The sequence below is a fragment of the Chiloscyllium plagiosum genome, unplaced genomic scaffold, assembly GCF_037043375.1.
Source record: "Chiloscyllium plagiosum isolate Xiang-an unplaced genomic scaffold, Cpla_swu_hap1 HiC_scaffold_44, whole genome shotgun sequence".
In the NCBI taxonomy this organism is placed as follows: Eukaryota; Metazoa; Chordata; class Chondrichthyes; order Orectolobiformes; family Hemiscylliidae; genus Chiloscyllium; species Chiloscyllium plagiosum.
In genome coordinates, this window is record NW_028270182.1 from 8,448,893 (window position 1) to 8,467,552 (window position 18,660).

Below are 18,660 nucleotides of genomic sequence, written 5' to 3' on the forward strand. Positions count from 1 at the left end.
ACGCAGTCCCCTCGAGGGGGTGAGAGAGCGCGAGAGGGAACGCAGTCCCCTCGAGGGGAGGGAGAGGGAACGCAGTCACCTTGAGGGGAGTAGAGAGAGAGGGGTCACAGTCACCTCGAGGGGAGGGAGAGAGAGGGAGGATACACAGTCACCTCGAGGGGAGGGAGAGAGAGGGAGGATACACAGTCACTTCGAGGGGAGGGAGAGAGAGGGAGGATACACAGTCACTTCGAGGGGAGGGAGAGAGAGGGAGGATACACAGTCACTTCGAGGGGAGGGAGAGAAAGGGGACACAGTCACCTCGAGGGGAGGAGAGAGAGGGGGAACACAGTCACCTCGAGGGGCAAGAGAGGGAGGATACACAGTCACCTCGAGGGGAGGGAGAGGGAAACACAGTCACCTCGAGGGGAGGGAGAGACAGAGGGAATACAGTCACCTCGAGGGGAGGGAGAGACAGAGGGAATACAGTCACCTCGAGGGGAGGGAGAGAGAGAGGGAACACAGTCACCTCGAGGGGAGGGAGAGAGAGGGAACACAGGCACCTCGAGGGGAGGGAGGGAGGGAGAGAGAGGGAGGGTGGGAACACAGTCACCTCCAGGGGAGGGAGAGAGAGAGAGAGGGGACACAGTCACCTCGAGGGAGAGAGAGGGGGAACACAGTCACCTCAAGGGGAGGGAGAGAGAGGGAGGATACACAGTCACCTCGAAGGGAGGGAGAGGGATCACAGTCACCTTGAGGGGAGGGAGAGAGAGGGAGGGTACACAGTCACCTCGAGGGGAGGGAGAGAGAGGGAACACAGTCACCTCGAGGGGAACGGGAGACAGAGGGAACACAGTCATCTCGAGGGGGGGAGAGAGAGGGAGGGAACACAGTCACCTCGAGGGAACAGGAGGGAGAGAGGGAACACAGTCGCCTCGAGGGGGGGAGAGAGAGGGATCACAGTCACCTCGAGGGGGGAGTGGAGAGAGAGAGGGAACACTGTCACTGAGGGAGAAGAGAGTGTCCTACCTGGGTGTGTGGTGTGGTAGAGGTAAGACACACTTACATGTGTGTAGCCCCTGTCGTTATCTCTGGGCATGACAGATCCCAGGACGTTGGCCAGTGTGAAAGTGGAGCCATAAAGTTGCGCACAGCACGATCCTGTGCCATGATGAGGGGAAGTTTCTCTGATTGGGGCAGTGCGGGGTGGTGGGTGTACCACCCTCAAGATTGTGTCAAGGGAGTCATTCTACCCTTAGAGGAGTGTGCAGAATGACCCATCCTGTTGTTTGGGGGTGGGGTGTGGTGGGTGTTCGACTGAGTGAGCTGGTGGGACTTCCCGCTGTTGGTCTCAGTACCACCTGCGGGGGAGGGGATGTGGCAAAACCCACTCCTTCCTCCTTGAGGACGATCAAGGTCAAGTGAGGGGTGTGACACACCCTATAGTAGAGCAGCCTGGGCGAGACCTTGTGGGGAGACTGGGGGTGGGGATTGGGTGGTGGGGTGGTTGACCTACCCATGCCTCAGTGCCAGTCGGATAAAGCCCATCCTGTCCTTCAGTAAGACGGAGTGATCTCCTGGTGTGCCTGCCATCGATTCTGCCGCCCCTCCCACCACAATGATCACGGCGTTGCCCGTGCCGCGCTCCGACAGGATGTGGCCTAGGCTCGACCTGCTGACAGAGCACCCTCCTGTGGAAGGGGAGGGCAGAGAGAGAAAGGGGTGGGGGTGGAGATCAGTAAAATCCACTTTGAACCAATGACCAGGCTCCAAATCTGACCCCTGACCTTCGACTTTGACCGCCAAACCCACCCAGGACCTCGACATTGCCCATCTCTGGTTTAGATTAGATTATTTACAGTGTGGAAACAGGCCCATCAACCAACTCCCATCCAACTGTCCATCCCAGCCTCCCATTCTGACCCATATGTGACTCCAGGCTCACAACCATCTGTGACTTACATTGGCTAGCACTGCTGCCTCACGGCGCCAGGGACCTGGGTTCGATTCCAGCCTCGGGTGACTGCCTGTGTGGAGTTTACACATTCTCCCCATGTCTACGTGGGTTTCCTCCGGGTGCTCTGGTTTCCTCCCACAATTGCTTAGGGTGGATTGGCCATGCTAAATTGTCCCATAGTGCCCAGGGATGATGTGCAGGTTAGGGTGGATTGGCCGTGCTAAATTGTCCCATAGTGCCCAGGGATGTGCAGGTTAGGGTGGATTGGCCGTGCTAAATTGTCCCATAGTGCCCAGGGATGTGCAAGTTAGGGTGGATTGGCCATGCTAAATTGTCCCATAGTGCCCAGGGATGTGCAGGTTAGGGTGGATTGGCCATGGGGCAATGCAGGGTTACTGGGATAGTGTCAGGGTGTGGGATGCTCGTCAGATCTTCAGTATGGACTCAATGAGCTGAATAGCCTCTAATACATCTTCTGCAATCATCCGTTGACTGTCCCCTGTCCTAACCCAGTCCCATTGCCCACTGTCCTTGGTTCCTGCTCTGTCCATGGCGTCAGTTAAGAGTCACCTAATTGAGTCTGGAGTTACGTGTAGGCCAGACCAGGTCGGGAAAGTAGATCTCCTTCCTTGAAGGACTTTAGTGACCCAGAGGGAGGGTTTCCCTGATAATCCGTGTGTTTGCTTAATATGTCCAAATTTTGACCGTTTTATCTACGCGGTCAAGTTGGAGTTTCCAAAATGAGTAATTCCCCTCCAGACTCCCCAATGCCTATACCACCATCAGCAAGGCACAAGTCAGGAGTGTGAGGGAATACTCCCCACTTGCCCTGGATGGTGGGCAGTTTCAACAGCACTCAAGAAGCTCAACACCATCCAGGGGCAAAGCTGGATTGGCACCCAAAAAATATCCATTCCGTGCCGTGTCTAATTGAGAAGGTGGGGGGTGAGCTGCCTTCTTGACCCACTGCAGTCCCGTGTGGTGTAGGGACACCCACACAGCGCCCTGTGAGAGGAAGTTCCGGGATTCTGACCCAGCGACACTGAGGGAACGGCCAATATATTTCCAAGACGGGATGGGGAGAGGGGAACGTACAGGGGAGGCTGGTGTTCCCATGTATCTGCTGCCCTCGTCCTTCTAGGTGGAGGTGGTCGTGGGTTTGGAAGGTGCTGTCTGAGGATCTTGGGTGAATTTCTGCAGTGCGTCCTGTAGATGGTACACACTGCTGCGATTGAGCATTGGTGGGGGAGGGAGGGGATGTGATGCCAATCGAGTGGGGGCTGCTTTGTTCCTGGATGCTTCTTGAGTATTTCTGAAGCTGCTCCCACCCAGGGGCAAGTGGGGAGTATTCCCTCACATTCCTGACTCGGGCCTTGTATTCCTGGAGCTGCACCCACCCGGATATGGTGCCAATCGGTTGGCGGTTTTGTGGGTGGGAGGGACAGCGTAGGGAGGCGACAGCTTGAAGTGGGTGAGGTGGCGATGGGACTGGCACCCTTACCCCCGCTGAGCAGGTAGTCTCTGAAGATGGGCAGGCGGAAAAGTCCGTTCAGGGTGGCCTGGTGAGGGGTAATGCCAGGGAACATTCTGGAGAAGCTGGTTGCCTCTGTGCAGAAGTTACAGAAGGTGCCGAAGCACATTATCCCATGGGGGTGTGAGCCAAATACATAGTTCCTCTTGGGGTCCAGGTCGGCCATTTTCACCATCTGCAAAAAAAAAAAGGTTCAGTGGATTGGACAGGGAAGTCCACCCCTTGGAGGCATCCTGAGCTCTCTCACAGCAATGTCGTACGTGCATGTCATTACGATTCGCTCGCTCAGCCACGTTCATTCGAATATATGCAGACACCTCCACAATCTCTGCTCTCCTCTGATTCTGACCTGCCATCGAGTCATCCAGCATGGAAAAAGGCCCTTTGCTCCAACTCGCCCATGCCAACCAGATATCCCAACCCAGCCTAGTCCCACTTGCCAGCACTTGGCCAATATCCCTCGAAAGCCTTCCAATTCATGAACCCGGGTCGAAGAGTGTGGCACTGGATAAGCCCAGCAGGACATGCAGCATCCGAGGAGAAATGACGTTTCAGGCATAAGACCTTCCTCATATTCCTGATGAAGAGCTTATGCTGGAAATGTTGATTCTCCAGCACTTCAGATGCTGCCTGACAGGCTGCGCTGTTCCAGCATCACACTCTTGACTCTGATCTCCGGCATCTGCAGTCCTCACTGTCTCCTCTATTCATATTCCCATCTGGATGCCTTTTAAATGTTGCAATTGTACCCGCCTCCACCACTTTCTCTGGCAGCTCATTCCATTCACGCAACACCCTCTGTGTGAAAAAGGTGCCCCTAAGGTCCCTTTCAAATATTTCCCCACTCACCTTAAACCTCTGCCCTCTAGTTTTAGACTTCCCGACCCTGGGGAAAAGACCTTGTCTATTTACCCTATCCATGCCCCTCATGATTTTATAAACCTCTATAAGGTCACCCCTCAGCCTCCGCGCTCCAGGGAAAACAGCACCACTCTAATCTTGCCAGAGAAAGTGGTGGAGGCTGGTACAATGGCAACAGTTAAAAGGCATCTAGTTGGGTTTATGAATAGGAAGGGTTTAGAGGGAACAGAAACAAAAATTGCTGGAAAAGCTCAGCAGGTCTGGCAGCATCCCAGTTAATGTTTACAGGTCCAGTGCCCCTCCTTCAGAACGAAGGTTTGGAGGGATAGGGGCCTAACCCAGGCAGGTGGGAGTAGTTCAGTTTGGGATTATTGCTGCCATGGACTGGTTGGGTCCAAAGGTCTGTTTGCGAGCCATGTGACTCCCACTGAGAGGCAGAATGAATCGTTTCTTTTTTTCCCAACGAGTAGTTAGGGTGTGGAATACAGCCTGCTGGTGATAAGCTCAGATCAAACCTTCAAGAGGGACTTTGGGGGATCTGGGTGGATGGTGATAAGGGGGTAAATGGTAGGAGATTAACACTGAGTTCCAAACGCTCAGAGGAACAGACTTAATGGGCTGGATGGTTTTGGCACCATGATTCCTAAAATTCTGTTTTGATTCCGTTCACCAGCTCCAAAGGTTTCTACTAATCTGGTTTGACCTGCGGACTGTGGAAATGCAGATCTGTCTCTCGCTGGAAACAGTCACTAGCTGCCAAGAATCAAAGATCATTAAGCTCTTATTGAGCTGAACAAAGGTCACTATTCATTAACCCTGTTCTAAACTGCACGCTCTGCAATTTCACAATCTTCTGACTGGTATGTTCCCATCGATAACTTGCTTTATCTTGGTTTTATCTGCGTCTCGCTGTCTGAGCCCAGCATTTATTGCCCGTCCTGAACTGCCCCCTTCAGAAGATGGGGGTGAGCTGCCTTCTTGACCCACTGCAGTCCCATGTGGTGTAGGGACACCCACACAGCGCCCGTTAGGGAGGGAGTTCCTGGATTCTGTCCCAGTGACACTGAAGAAACGGCCGATATATTTCCAAGTTGAGATGGTGAGGGGCTCGGAGGGGAATTTGCAGGGGGTGGTGTTCCCATGTATCTGCTGCCCTTGCCCTTCCAGATGGAAGTGCTCATGGGTTTGGAAGGTGCTGTCTGAGGAGCTTGGTGTGCTGCTGCAGTGCATCTTGTAGATGGTACACTGCTGCTACTGAGCGTTGGTGGGGGAGGGAGGGGATGCTTGTGGATGTGGTGCCAATCAGGTGGGGGCTGTTTTGCCCCTGGATGGTGTTGAGCTTCTTGAGTGTTGTCGGAGCTGCCCCCATTCAGGGGCAAGTGGGGATTATTCCCTCACACTCCTAGACTTGTGCCGTGTGGATGGTGGACAGGCTTTGGGGAGTCAGGAGGTGAGTTACACGCTGCAGGATTCCCAGCCTCTGACCTGTTGTTGGAGTCATAGAGATGTACGGCACGGAAACAGACTCTTCGATTCAAGTCGTCCATTCCGACCAGATAGCCCAACCTAATCTAGTACCATTTGCCAGCATTTGGTCCTTATCCTCTAAATCCTTTCTATTTAAATACCCATCCAGATGCCTTTTAAATGTCGTAATTGTACCAGCCTCCACCACTTCCTCTGGCAGCTCATTCCATACATGTACCACCCTCTGTGTGAAAAGTTGCCCCTTAGGTCTCTCTTAGATCTTTCCCCTCTCACCCTAAACCTATGGCCCTCTAATTCTGGATTCCCCCACCCCATGGAAAAGACATTGTCTACTTATCCTATCTATGCCCTTCATGATTTTATAAACCTCTATAAGGTCACCCCTTTAGTCTTCGACACTCCAGGGAAAACAGAGTAGGATCAAGGAAAATCCTAATGATTCCACAGGTATGTCAGGAATAAAAGAAAGACTACAGTAAGATTAGTGCCATCAATGACAGTAGTGGGAAGTTGATAAGGTTAGATGGACTTCAGATTGGTTCCACAGGTCGGTGCAACATTGAGGGCCGAAGGGCCTGTACTGCACTGGAATGTTCAATGTTTGATCTGAGTACTGGCCTATGTTCAGGCTCTGGGAAGTGTTGCTGAACAAAGAGACCTTGTAGGGCAGGTTCATAGCTCCTTGAAAGTAGAGATTCGGGTAGATAGGATAGTGAAGAAGACGTTTGGTATGCCTTCCTTTATTGGTCAGAGCATTGACTACAGGAGTTGGGAGGTCATGTTGCGGCTGTACAGGACATTGGTTAGGTCACTTTTGGAATACTGCGTTCAGTTCTGGTCTCCCTGCAGTCGGGAGGATGTTGTGAAACTTGAAGGGGTTCAGAAAATGTTGGAGGGTTTGAGCAAAAGGGAGAGGCTGAATAGGCTGAGACTGTTTTCCCAGACCATTGGAGGCTGAGGGGTGACCTGATAGAGGTTTATAAAATCATGAGGGGCATGGGTAGGGTAAATAGACAAGGTCTTTTTCCCCAGGGTCGGGGAAACTAGAGGGCATAGGTTTAAGGTGAGAGGGGAAAGATATAAAAGGGAACTAAGGGACATCTTTTTCATGCAGAGGGTGGTACGTACATGGAATGAGCTGCCAGAAGTGGTGGAAGCTGGTATAATTACAGCATCTGGATGGGTATATGAATAGAAAGGGTTTAGAGGGATATGGGCCAAGTGCTGGCAGGTGGGACTAGATTAGGTTAGGATATCTGGTCGGGATGGATGAGTTGGACCGAAGAGTCTGTTTCCATGCTGTACATCTCTATGACATCTGGACAGGTAAATGAATAGGAAAGGTTTTGAGGGATATGGGCCAAGTGCTGGCAAATGGGACTGGATTAATTTCGGATATCTGGTCGGCATGGACAGGTTGGATCAAATGGGCCAAAGACCTTCGACACCACCGTGTGCACTCCGTACCCCTGTTCCTGCTCTTACCCCTGTTCACTGCAGTTTGCACTTTAATCGATTAGATTCCCCACAGGCCATTTGGCCCAACAATTCCTCAATGACCCTCCGAAATGAACCACCCAGATCCATTTCCCTCTGACTAATGCACCTAACACTATGTGACAATTTAGCACGGCCAATCCACCCTAACCTGCACATCCCTGGGCACTATGGACTGTGGGAGGAAACCGGAGCACCCGGAGAAAACCCTCACAGACGCGGGGAAGAATGTGCAAATTCCACACCGACAATTGCTCGAGGCTGGTATCGAACCTAGGTCCCTGGTGCAGTGAGGCAGCTGTGCTAACCACTGAGCCACTGTGCCACCAAGTAGATCCAGACAGGCGAGATATGGAGTTGTGGACAATCTAGAAGATCCTGCCCCCGGTCTTTGAGACTCTAGCAAGTATAGCCTGAACAGATTGGAGTTCTCTTCCTTCTACCTGACCACCCCAGGCACTGCCAAACCTGGCTAAATTTCTCCTGCAGGCTCTGCCCCTGTCAATCTGAGCTAAACCTGCCGCAGATCTGTTGAATTCCGGGATGGGAGGGAGAGGGTAAACCTGGAAGTGGAAAACGCACCGAGATGGGGAAGTAGTCACGCATGTATCTCCACACCGTCCAGTTCCTGACCCACTGTGACCTCCGACCTCCTGGGGGGGAAGAAGAGAGCGAAACGAAGATTGACTGGCGATCGGGAAAAACATTCCAACAGGACTGGCTCTGTGGGAATCCGCGTGGGAGTGTGGATATCGGGTTTGGTGGTGATGCCTGCTGCAGTGGGATAGCCCCAGCCGCTCATTCGCGTGGTAAAGCAGGATGGTTTTACCTCTTTCCGGGGTATGACGGTCAATGGTTAGCCAAGCCAGGTACAGGGCTGCAAGAGGCCAGAAGCGAGTCAGGAGGAGGTACCCAGTTAGGAGGCTGCAGAATACACCTGGACAGAGATCGGAGACCGTCAAACCACAAGCTCTAGTAGCAGCAGGCCATTCAGCCCATCAACTCTGCTTCTCCTGTTCAAGGGCCGGTCATCCCTGACTGCCACTGTCCTGCCTTTTCCCCTTGATTCCCTCCCTGGTTCAGAATCTGTCTCAGCTTCGAATGCACTTATGTTCCCACAGATTCCCTTTCCTCGGAGAGAAGGAATTCCTCCTGCACTCTGTCATTAATGGGTGAGCCCTTATTCTGAGATGCTGGCCCTCTCTGGTCCTAGACTCTCCCACACAAAGGGTAACAACCTTCCCACATCCCCTCACCCCTGTCTATTTCCACATCCCCCCGTCTATTTCCACATCCCCCCGTCTATTTCCACATCCCCCCCGTCTATTTCCACATCCCCTCCGTCTATTTCCACATCCCCCCCGTCTATTTCCACATCCCCTCCGTCTATTTCCACATCCCCCCCGTCTATTTCCACATCCCCCCGTCTATTTCCACATCCCCTCCGTCTATTTCCACATCCCCCCCGTCTATTTCCACATCCCCTCCGTCTATTTCCACATCCCCCCGTCTATTTCCACATCCCCTCCGTCTATTTCCACATCCCCCCGTCTATTTCCACATCCCCCCGTCTATTTCCACATCCCCCCGTCTATTTCCACATCCCCCCGTCTATTTCCACATCCCCCCGTCTATTTCCACACCCCCCCGTCTATTTCCACATCCCCCCCGTCTATTTCCATATCCCCCCGTCTATTTCCACATTCCCCCCGTCTATTTCCACAGCACCCCCGTCTATTTCCACATCCCCCCTGTCTACTTCCACATCCCCCCCGTCTATTTCCACATCCCCCCTGTCTACTTCCACATCCCCTCCCCCGTCTATTTCCACATCCCCCCCGTCTATTTTCACATCCCCCCCGTCTATTTCCACATCCCCTCCCCCATCCATTTCCACATCCCCCCGTCTATTTCCATATCCCCCCGTCTATTTCCCCACCCCCCCGTCTATTTCCACATCCCCCCGTCTATTTCCACATCCCCCCGTCTATTTCCACATCCCCCCGTCTATTTCCACATCCCCCCGTCTATTTCCACATCCCCCCGTCTATTTCCACATCCTCCCCATCTATTTCCACATCCCCCCGTCTATTTCCACATCCCCCCGTCTATTTCCACACCCCCCCGTCTATTTCCACATCCCCCCGTCTATTTCCACATCCTCCCCATCTATTTCCACATCCCCCCCGTCTATTTCCACATCCCCCCATCTACTTCCACATCCCCCCGTCTATTTCCACATCCCCCTGTCTATTTCCACATCCCCCCGTCTATTTCCACATCCCCCCCGTCTACTTCCACATCCCCTCCCCCGTCTATTTCCACATCCTCCCCATCTATTTCCACATCCCCCCGTCTATTTCCACATCCCCCGTCTATTTCCACATTCCCCCCGTCTATTTCCACATTCCCCCGTCTATTTCCACATCTCCCTGTCTATTTCCACATCTCCCTATTCACCATCTCCCTTCCTCTCTCTATCCCTTTCTCCCTCCCCTCCCTCTCTCGCTTCCCACTCTCCCTCCCTCTCTATCCCTCTCTCCTCGAATCTCTTGTCTCTCTCTCCATTCACTCGCTCCTTCCCTCTCTCTCTATCCCTCTCTCCCTTCCTCTCTCTATCCGTCTCTCCATTCCCGCTCTCACTCCCTCTATGCCTTTCTCCCTCCCTCCCTCTCTCTACATCTCTCTCCCTCCCCTCCCTCTTTCTATATTTCTCACTCCCTCCCCTCCCTCTCTCTATCCCTCTCTTCCTCCTCTCTCTCTATTCCTCTCTCTATCCCACCCTCCCTTTCTCGATCCCTCCTTCCCTTTCTCTATTCCTCTCTCTATCCCCTCACTCTATCCCCTCTCTCTACTCCTCTTTCCCTCCCTCTCTCCGCATTCCCCAACCCCCTTAGAGCTGGCCATTACTGATTGGCCTTTGATTGGTCCCTTAACCGATTTTCTCTTTCTGGCGGGGCTCCAAGTATTACATGAAAGCGCCCACAAAGCAAGGTGCTAGTTAAATGCAGCTTGGCCGCGAGCAGTGGTTGCTGCGGCCAGTCCCCCCAGCGGGTGTGATGGTGGGGAGAGGGGTGATGAGTGACAGTGGGGGGAGGGGAAGGATGGGGAAGGGGCGATGTGTGATGTTGGGGGGAGGGGGTTTGATTTCTTACCCCTCTGCCCAAAATGGCTCTGTAGCTGAGCTCCTAGCATGCCCTAGGCTCTCCTCCTCTCTCCCCACCCCACCCTGCCCCCAATGGGGGTATTACCACTGGGACCGGGGGAGTCGGTGATGGCTAATGGAGGCAGCTGTGGCTGAGAGGCTGGGGAGGGGCAAGGGGGTAATAGATGGATAGCAGAGGGGTGTAGGAGCATGGAGTAGGTTGATGAGGGCTGAGGGGACATTGGATTTGAGGGGGTGTCAGTGCTGAGGGGGTGTTGGTGCTGAATGCCTGAGGGGATTGAGGGTCTGAGGGAGTTGACTGTCCAAGCGAATTGAGGGGATTACGGGTCTGAGGGAGTTGAGGATCTGAGGGAGTTCTGGGTCTGACGGGATTGAGGGTCCAAGGGAGTTGTGGGTCTGAGAGAGTTGAGGATCTAAGGGAGTTCTGGATCTGAGAGGGTTGGTGGGATTGAGGGTCGAAGGGAGCCGATGGTCTGAGGGGGTTGAGAGGACTGAGGGAGTTGAGGGAATTGAGGGTCTGAGAGGACTAAGAGTCTGAGGGAGTTGAAGGGATTGAGGGGCTGAGGGAGTTGAAGGAATTGAGGGCCTGAGTGGATTGAGGAACTGAGGGAGTTGAGAATCTGAGGGGTGTTGAGGGTGTTGGTGGATTGAGGTTCTGAGGCAGTTGAAGGGATTTGAGGTCTGAGTGTGTTGAGGGTTTGACATAGTTGAGGATCTGAGGGAGTTGAGGGTCAGAGTGTATGTGGACACTCACCCATCAACAAGAAGGTTAAAACCCATTGAAACACACTGAGGGTCTCCAACAGTCTTCGCAACATCATCCCACAGTCACCACCAGAATGTCATCGACAGGCCTGGGGAGGAGACACAACACAGTCAGGCCTGGGGAGAAGGGACAACACAGTCAGGCCTGGGGAGGAGACACAACACAGTCAGGCCTGGGGAGAAGGGACAACATAGTCAGGCCTGGGGAGGAGACACAACATAGTCAGGCCTGGGGAGGAGACACAACACAGTCAGGCCTGGGTAGAAGGGACAACACAGTCAGGCCTGGGGGGGAGACACAACACAGTCAGGCCTGGGGAGGAGACACAACACAGTCAGGCCTAGGGAGAAGGGACAACATAGTCAGGCCTGGGGAGATGGGACAACACAGTCAGGCCTGGGGAGGAGACACATCACAGTCAGGCCTAGGGAGAAGGGACAACACAGTCAGGCCTGGGGAGAAGGTACAACACAGTCAGGCCTGGGTAGAAGGGACAACACAGTCAGGCCTGGGGAGGAGACACAACACAGTCAGGCCTAGGGAGAAGGGACAACATAGTCAGGCCTGGGGAGGAGCAACACAACACAGACAGGCCTGGGGAGGAGACACAACACAGTCAGGCCTGGGGAGAAGGGACAACACAGTCAGGTCTAGGGAGAAGGTACAACACAGTCAGGCCTGGGGAGGAGACACAACACAGTCAGGCCTAGGGAGAAGGGACAACACAGTCAGGCCTGGGGAGAAGGTACAACACAGTCAGGCCTGGGGAGAAGGTACAACACAGTCAGGCCTGGGGAGAAGGGACAACACAGTCAGGCCTGGGGAGGAGACACAACACAGTCAGGCCTGGTGAGGAGACACAACACAGTCAGGCCTGGGGAGGAGACACAACACAGTCAGGCCTAGGGAGAAGGGACAACACAGTCAGGCCTGGGGAGAAGGGACAACACAGTCAGGCCTAGGGAGAAGGGACAACACAGTCAGGCCTGGGGAGAAGGGACAACACAGTCAGGCCTGGGGAGAAGACACATCACAGTCAGGCCTGGGGAGCAGGTACAACACAGTCAAATTCTGGATGAGTGGTGCTGGAAGAGCACAGCAGTTCAGGCAGCATCCAAGGAGCTTCGAAATCGACGTTTCGGGCAAAAGCCATTCCTGATGTGTTCTTCCTTCACCACTAATCCAGAATCTGGTTTCCAGCATCTGCAGTCATTGTTTATACAACACAGTCAGGCCTGGGGAAAAGACACAACGCAGTCAGACCGAGGGCGAAGGGACAACACAGTCAGGCCTGGGGAGGAGACACAACACAGTCAGGCCTGGGGAGGAGACACAACACAGTCAGGCCTGGGGAGAAGGGACAACACAGTCAGGCCTGGGGAGCAGGTACAACACAGTAAGGCCTGGGGAGGAGGTACAACACAGTCAGGCCTGGGGAGAAGGTACAACACAGTCAGGCCTGGGGAGGAGACACAACACAGTCAGGCCTGCGGAGAAGGGACAACACAGTCAGGCCTGGGGAGAAGGGACAACACAGTCAGGCCTAGGGAGAAGGTACAACACAGTCAGGCCTGGGGAGAAGGTACAACACGGTCAGGCCTGGGGAGAAGGGACAACACAGTCAGGCCTAGGGAGGAGACACAACACAGTCAGGCCTGGGGAGAAGGTACAACACAGTCAGGCCTGGGGAGAAGGTACAACACGGTCAGGCCTGGGGAGAAGGGACAACACAGTCAGGCCTGGGGAGGAGACACAACACAGTCAGGCCTGGGGAGGAGACACAACACAGTCAGGCCTGGGGAGGAGACACAACACAGTCAGGCCTGGGGGGGAGACACAACACAGTCAGGCCTGGGGAAAAGACACAACGCAGTCAGGCCGAGGGCGAAGGGACAACACAGTCAGGCCTGGGGAGAAGGTACAACACAGTCAGGCCGAGGGAGAAGGGACAACAAAGTCAGGCCTGGGGAGCAGGTACAACACAGTAAGGCCTGGGGAGGAGGTACAACACAGTCAGGCCTGGGGAGAAGGTACAACACAGTCAGGCCTGGGGAGGAGACACAACACAGTCAGGCCTGGGGAGAAGGGACAACACAGTCAGGCCTGGGGAGGAGACACAACACAGTCAGGCCTGGGGAGGAGACACAACACAGTCAGGCCTGGGGAGGAGACACAACACAGTCAGGCCTGGGGAGAAGGGACAACACAGTCAGGCCTGGGGAGGAGACATAACATAGTCAGGCCTGGGGAGGAGACACAACACAGTCAGGCCTAGGAGGAAGGGACAACATAGTCAGGCCTGGGGAGATGGGACAACACAGTCAGGCCTGGGGAGGAGACACATCACATTCAGGCCTGGGGAGCAGGTACAACACAGTCTGGCCTGGGGAGGAGACACATCACAGTCAGGCCTAGGGAGGAGACACAACACGGTCAGGCCTGGGGAGGAGACACAACACAGTCAGGCCTAGGGAGAAGGGACAACACAGTCAGGCCTGGGGAGCAGATACAACACAGTAAGGCCTGGGGAGGAGGTACAACACAGTCAGGCCTGGGGAGAAGGTACAACACAGTCAGGCCTGGGGAGGAGACACAACACAGTCAGGCCTGGGGAGGAGACACAACACAGTCAGGCCTGGGGAGAAGGGACAACACAGTCAGGCCTGGGGAGAAGGGACAACACAGTCAGGCCTGTGGGGGAGACACAACACAGTCAGGCCTGGGGAGGAGACACAACACAGTCAGGCCTAGGGAGAAGGGACAACATAGTCAGGCCTGGGGAGATGGGACAACACAGTCAGGCCTGGGGAGGAGACACATCACAGTCAGGCCTGGGGAGCAGGTACAACACAGTCAGGCCTGGGGAGGAGACATAACATAGTCAGGCCTGGGGAGGAGACACAACACAGTCAGGCCTAGGGAGAAGGGACAACATAGTCAGGCCTGGGGAGATGGGACAACACAGTCAGGCCTGGGGAGGAGACACATCACAGTCAGGCCTGGGGAGCAGGTACAACACAGTCTGGCCTGGGGAGGAGACACATCACAGTCAGGCCTAGGGAGAAGGGACAACACAGTCAGGCCTGGGGAGAAGGTACAACACAGTCAGGCCTGGGTAGAAGGGACAACACAGTCAGGCCTGGGGAGAAGGGACAACACAGTCAGGCCTGGGGAGGAGACACAACACAGTCAGGCCTAGGGAGAAGGGACAACACAGTCAGGCCTGGGGAGGAGCAACACAACACAGACAGGCCTGGGGAGGAGACACAACACAGTCAGGCCTAGGGAGAAGGTACAACACAGTCAGGCCGAGGGAGAAGGTACAGCACAGTCAGGCCTAGGGAGAAGGTACAGCAGAGTCAGGCCTGGGGAGAAGGGACAACACAGTCAGGCCTGGGGAGAAGGGACAACACAGTCAGGCCTGGGGAGGAGACACATCACAGTCAGGCCTGGGGAGCAGGTACAACACAGTCAGGCCTGGGGAGAAGGGACAACACAGTCAGGCCTGGGGAGGAGACACAACACATTCAGGCCTAGGGAGAAGGGACAACACAGTCAGGCCTAGGGAGAAGGGACAACACAGTCAGGCCTGGGGAGAAGGGACAACACAGTCAGGCCTGGGGAGAAGACACATCACAGTCACGCCTGGGGAGCAGGTACAACACAGTCAAATTCTGGATGAGTGGTGCTGGAAGAGCACAGCAGTTCAGGCAGCATCCAAGGAGCTTCGAAATCGACGTTTCGGGCAAAAGCCATTCCTGATGTGTTCTTCCTACACCACTAATCCAGAATCTGGTTTCCAGCATCTGCAGTCATTGTTTATACAACACAGTCAGGCCTGGGGAAAAGACACAACGCAGTCAGGCCGAGGGCGAAGGGACAACACAGTCAGGCCTGGGGAGAAGGTACAACACAGTCAGGCCGAAGGAGAAGGGACAACACAGTCAGGCCTGGGGAGCAGGTACAACACAGTAAGGCCTGGGGAGGAGGTACAACACAGTCAGGCCTGGGGAGAATATACAACACAGTCAGGCCTGGGGAGAAGGTACAACACGGTCAGGCCTGGGGAGGAGACACAACACAGTCAGGCCTGGGGAGGAGACACAACACAGTCAGGCCTGGGGAGAAGGGACAAGACAGTCAGGCCTGGGGAGAAGGGGCAAGACAGTCAGGCCTGGGGAGGAGACACAACACAGTCAGGCCTGGGGAAAAGACACAACGCAGTCAGGCCGAGGGCGAAGGGACAACACAGTCAGGCCTGGGGAGAAGGTACAACACAGTCAGGCCGAGGGAGAAGGGACAACACAGTCAGGCCTGGGGAGAAGGTACAACACAGTAAGGCCTGGGGAGGAGGTACAACACAGTCAGGTCTGGGGAGCAGGTACAACACAGTAAGGCCTGGGGAGGAGGTACAACACAGTCAGGCCTGGGGAGAAGGTACAACACAGTCAGGCCTGGGGAGGAGACACAACACAGTCAGGCCTGTGGAGAAGGGACAACACAGTCAGGCCTGGGGAGAAGATACAACACAGTCAGGCCGAGGGAGAAGGGAGAACACAGTCAGGCCTGGGGAGCAGGTACAACACAGTAAGGCCTGGGGAGGAGGTACAACACAGTCAGGCCTGGGGAGAAGGTACAACACAGTCAGGCCTGGGGAGGAGACACAACACAGTCAGGCCTGGGGAGGAGACACAACACAGTCAGGCCTGGGGAGAAGGGACAACACAGTCAGGCCTGGGGGGGAGACACAACACAGTCAGGCCTGGGGAGGAGACACAACACAGTCAGGCCTAGGGAGAAGGGACAACATAGTCAGGCCTGGGGAGATGGGACAACACAGTCAGGCCTGGGGAGGAGACACATCACAGTCAGGCCTGGGGAGCAGGTACAACACAGTCAGGCCTGGGGAGGAGACATAACATAGTCAGGCCTGGGGAGGAGACACAACACAGTCAGGCCTAGGGAGAAGGGACAACATAGTCAGGCCTGGCGAGATGGGACAACACAGTCAGGCCTGGGGAGGAGACACATCACAGTCAGGCCTGGGGAGCAGGTACAACACAGTCTGGCCTGGGGAGGAGACACATCACAGTCAGGCCTAGGGAGAAGGGACAACACAGTCAGGCCTGGGGAGAAGGTACAACACAGTCAGGCCTGGGTAGAAGGGACAACACAGTCAGGCCTGGGGAGGAGACACAACACAGTCAGGCCTGGGGAGGAGACACAACACAGTCAGGCCTAGGGAGAAGGGACAACACAGTCAGGCCTGAGGAGGAGCAACACAACACAGACAGGCCTGGGGAGGAGACACAACACAGTCAGGCCTGGGGAGAAGGGACAACACAGTCAGGTCTAGGGAGAAGGTACAACACAGTCAGACCTGGGGAGGAGACACAACACAGTCAGGCCTGGGGAGGAGATACAACACAGTCAGGCCTGGGGAGGAGACACAACACAGTCAGGCCTAGGGAGAAGGTACAACACAGTCAGGCCGAGGGAGAAGGTACAGCACAGTCAGGCCTAGGGAGAAGGTACATCACAGTCAGGCCTGGGGAGAAGGGACAACACAGTCAGGCCTGGGGAGGAGACACATCACAGTCAGGCCTGGGGAGCAGGTACAACACAGTCAGGCCTGGGGAGAAGGGACAACACAGTCAGGCCTGGGGAGGAGACACAACACAGTCAGGCCTAGGGAGAAGGGACAACACAGTCAGGCCTGGGGAGAAGGGACAATACAGTCAGGCCTAGGGAGAAGGGACAACACAGTCAGGCCTGGGGAGAAGGGACAACACAGTCAGGCCTGGGGAGAAGACACATCACAGTCACGCCTGGGGAGCAGGTACAACACAGTCAAATTCTGGATGAGTGGTGCTGGAAGAGCACAGCAGTTCAGGCAGCATCCAAGGAGCTTCGAAATCGACGTTTCGGGCAAAAGCCATTCCTGATGTGTTCTTCCTACACCACTAATCCAGAATCTGGTTTCCAGCATCTGCAGTCATTGTTTATACAACACAGTCAGGCCTGGGGAAAAGACACAACGCAGTCAGGCCGAGGGCGAAGGGACAACACAATCAGGCCTGGGGAGAAGGTACAACACAGTCAGGCCGAAGGAGAAGGGACAACACAGTCAGGCCTGGGGAGCAGGTACAACACAGTCAGGCCTGGGGAGGAGGTACAACACAGTCAGGCCTGGGGAGAAGGTACAACACAGTCAGGCCTGGGGAGAAGGTACAACACGGTCAGGCCTGGGGAGGAGACACAACACAGTCAGGCCTGGGGAGGAGACACAACACAGTCAGGCCTGGGGAGAAGGGACAAGACAGTCAGGCCTGGGGAGAAGGGATAAGACAGTCAGGCCTGGGGGGGAGACACAACACAGTCAGGCCTGGGGAAAAGACACAACGCAGTCAGGCCGAGGGCGAAGGGACAACACAGTCAGCCCTGGGGAGAAGGTACAACACAGTCAGGCCGAGGGAGAAGGGACAACACAGTCAGGCCTGGGGAGAAGGTACAACACAGTAAGGCCTGGGGAGGAGGTACAACACAGTCAGGCCTGGGGAGCAGGTACAACACAGTAAGGCCTGGGGAGGAGGTACAACACAGTAAGGCCTGGGGAGGAGGTACAACACAGTCAGGCCTGGGGAGGAGACACAACACAGTCAGGCCTGGGGAGAAGGGACAAGACAGTCAGGCCTGGGGGGGAGACACAACACAGTCAGGCCAGGGGAAAAGACACACCGCAGTCAGGCCGAGGGCGAAGGGACAACACAGTCAGGCCTGGGGAGAAGGTACAACACAGTCAGGCCGAGGGAGAAGGGACAACACAGTCAGGCCTGGGGAGCAGGTACAACACAGTAAGGCCTGGGGAGGAGGTACAACACAGTCAGGCCTGGGGAGAAGGTACAACACAGTCAGGCCAGGGGAGGAGACACAACACAGTCAGGCCTGTGGAGAAGGGACAACACAGTCAGGCCTGGGGAGAAGGGACAACACAGTCAGGCCTAGGGAGGAGTCACAACACAGTCAGGCCTGGGGAGGAGACAGAACACAGTCAGGCCTGGGGAGGAGACACAACACAGTCAGGCCTGGGGAGAAGGGACAACATAGTCAGGCCTGGGGGGGAGACACAACACAGTCAGGCCTGGGGAGGAGACACAACACAGTCAGGCCTAGGGAGAAGGGACAACATAGTCAGGCCTGGGGAGATGGGACAACACAGTCAGGCCTGGGGAGGAGACACATCACAGTCAGGCCTAGGGAGAAGTGACAACACAGTCAGGCCTGGGGAGAACGTACAACACAGTCAGGCCTGGGTAGAAGGGACAACACAGTCAGGCCTGGGGAGGAGACACAACACAGTCAGGCCTGGGTAGGAGACACAACACAGTCAGGCCTAGGGAGAAGGGACAGCACAG

The 18,660-nt window shown here is 55.2% G+C and overlaps 2 protein-coding genes across 2 annotated transcripts in view; both read right to left on the reverse strand.

Moving 5' to 3' along the window:
• The window catches only part of pelp1 (proline, glutamate and leucine rich protein 1), a 30,266-nt gene extending 29,117 nt beyond the window's left edge, over positions 1-1,149 (reverse strand). Inside the window, exon 1 of the mRNA XM_087982847.1 lies at positions 1,046-1,149. Coding sequence (XP_087838973.1) covers positions 1,046-1,149 — 104 coding nt within the window. The remainder of the gene's footprint in view (positions 1-1,045) is intronic.
• Positions 1,150-1,428: 279 nt separating this feature from the next.
• Positions 1,429-18,660, reverse strand: part of LOC122547839 (diacylglycerol O-acyltransferase 2-like) — a 35,101-nt gene continuing 17,869 nt past the window's right edge. Inside the window, exons 3-6 of the mRNA XM_087982848.1 lie at positions 8,143-8,250; positions 7,896-7,966; positions 3,438-3,642; positions 1,429-1,670 (exon numbers count right to left, since the gene is read on the reverse strand). Of these exons, the coding sequence (XP_087838974.1) occupies positions 1,492-1,670; positions 3,438-3,642; positions 7,896-7,966; positions 8,143-8,250 (563 nt within the window). The 3' untranslated portion in view covers positions 1,429-1,491. The remainder of the gene's footprint in view (positions 1,671-3,437; positions 3,643-7,895; positions 7,967-8,142; positions 8,251-18,660) is intronic.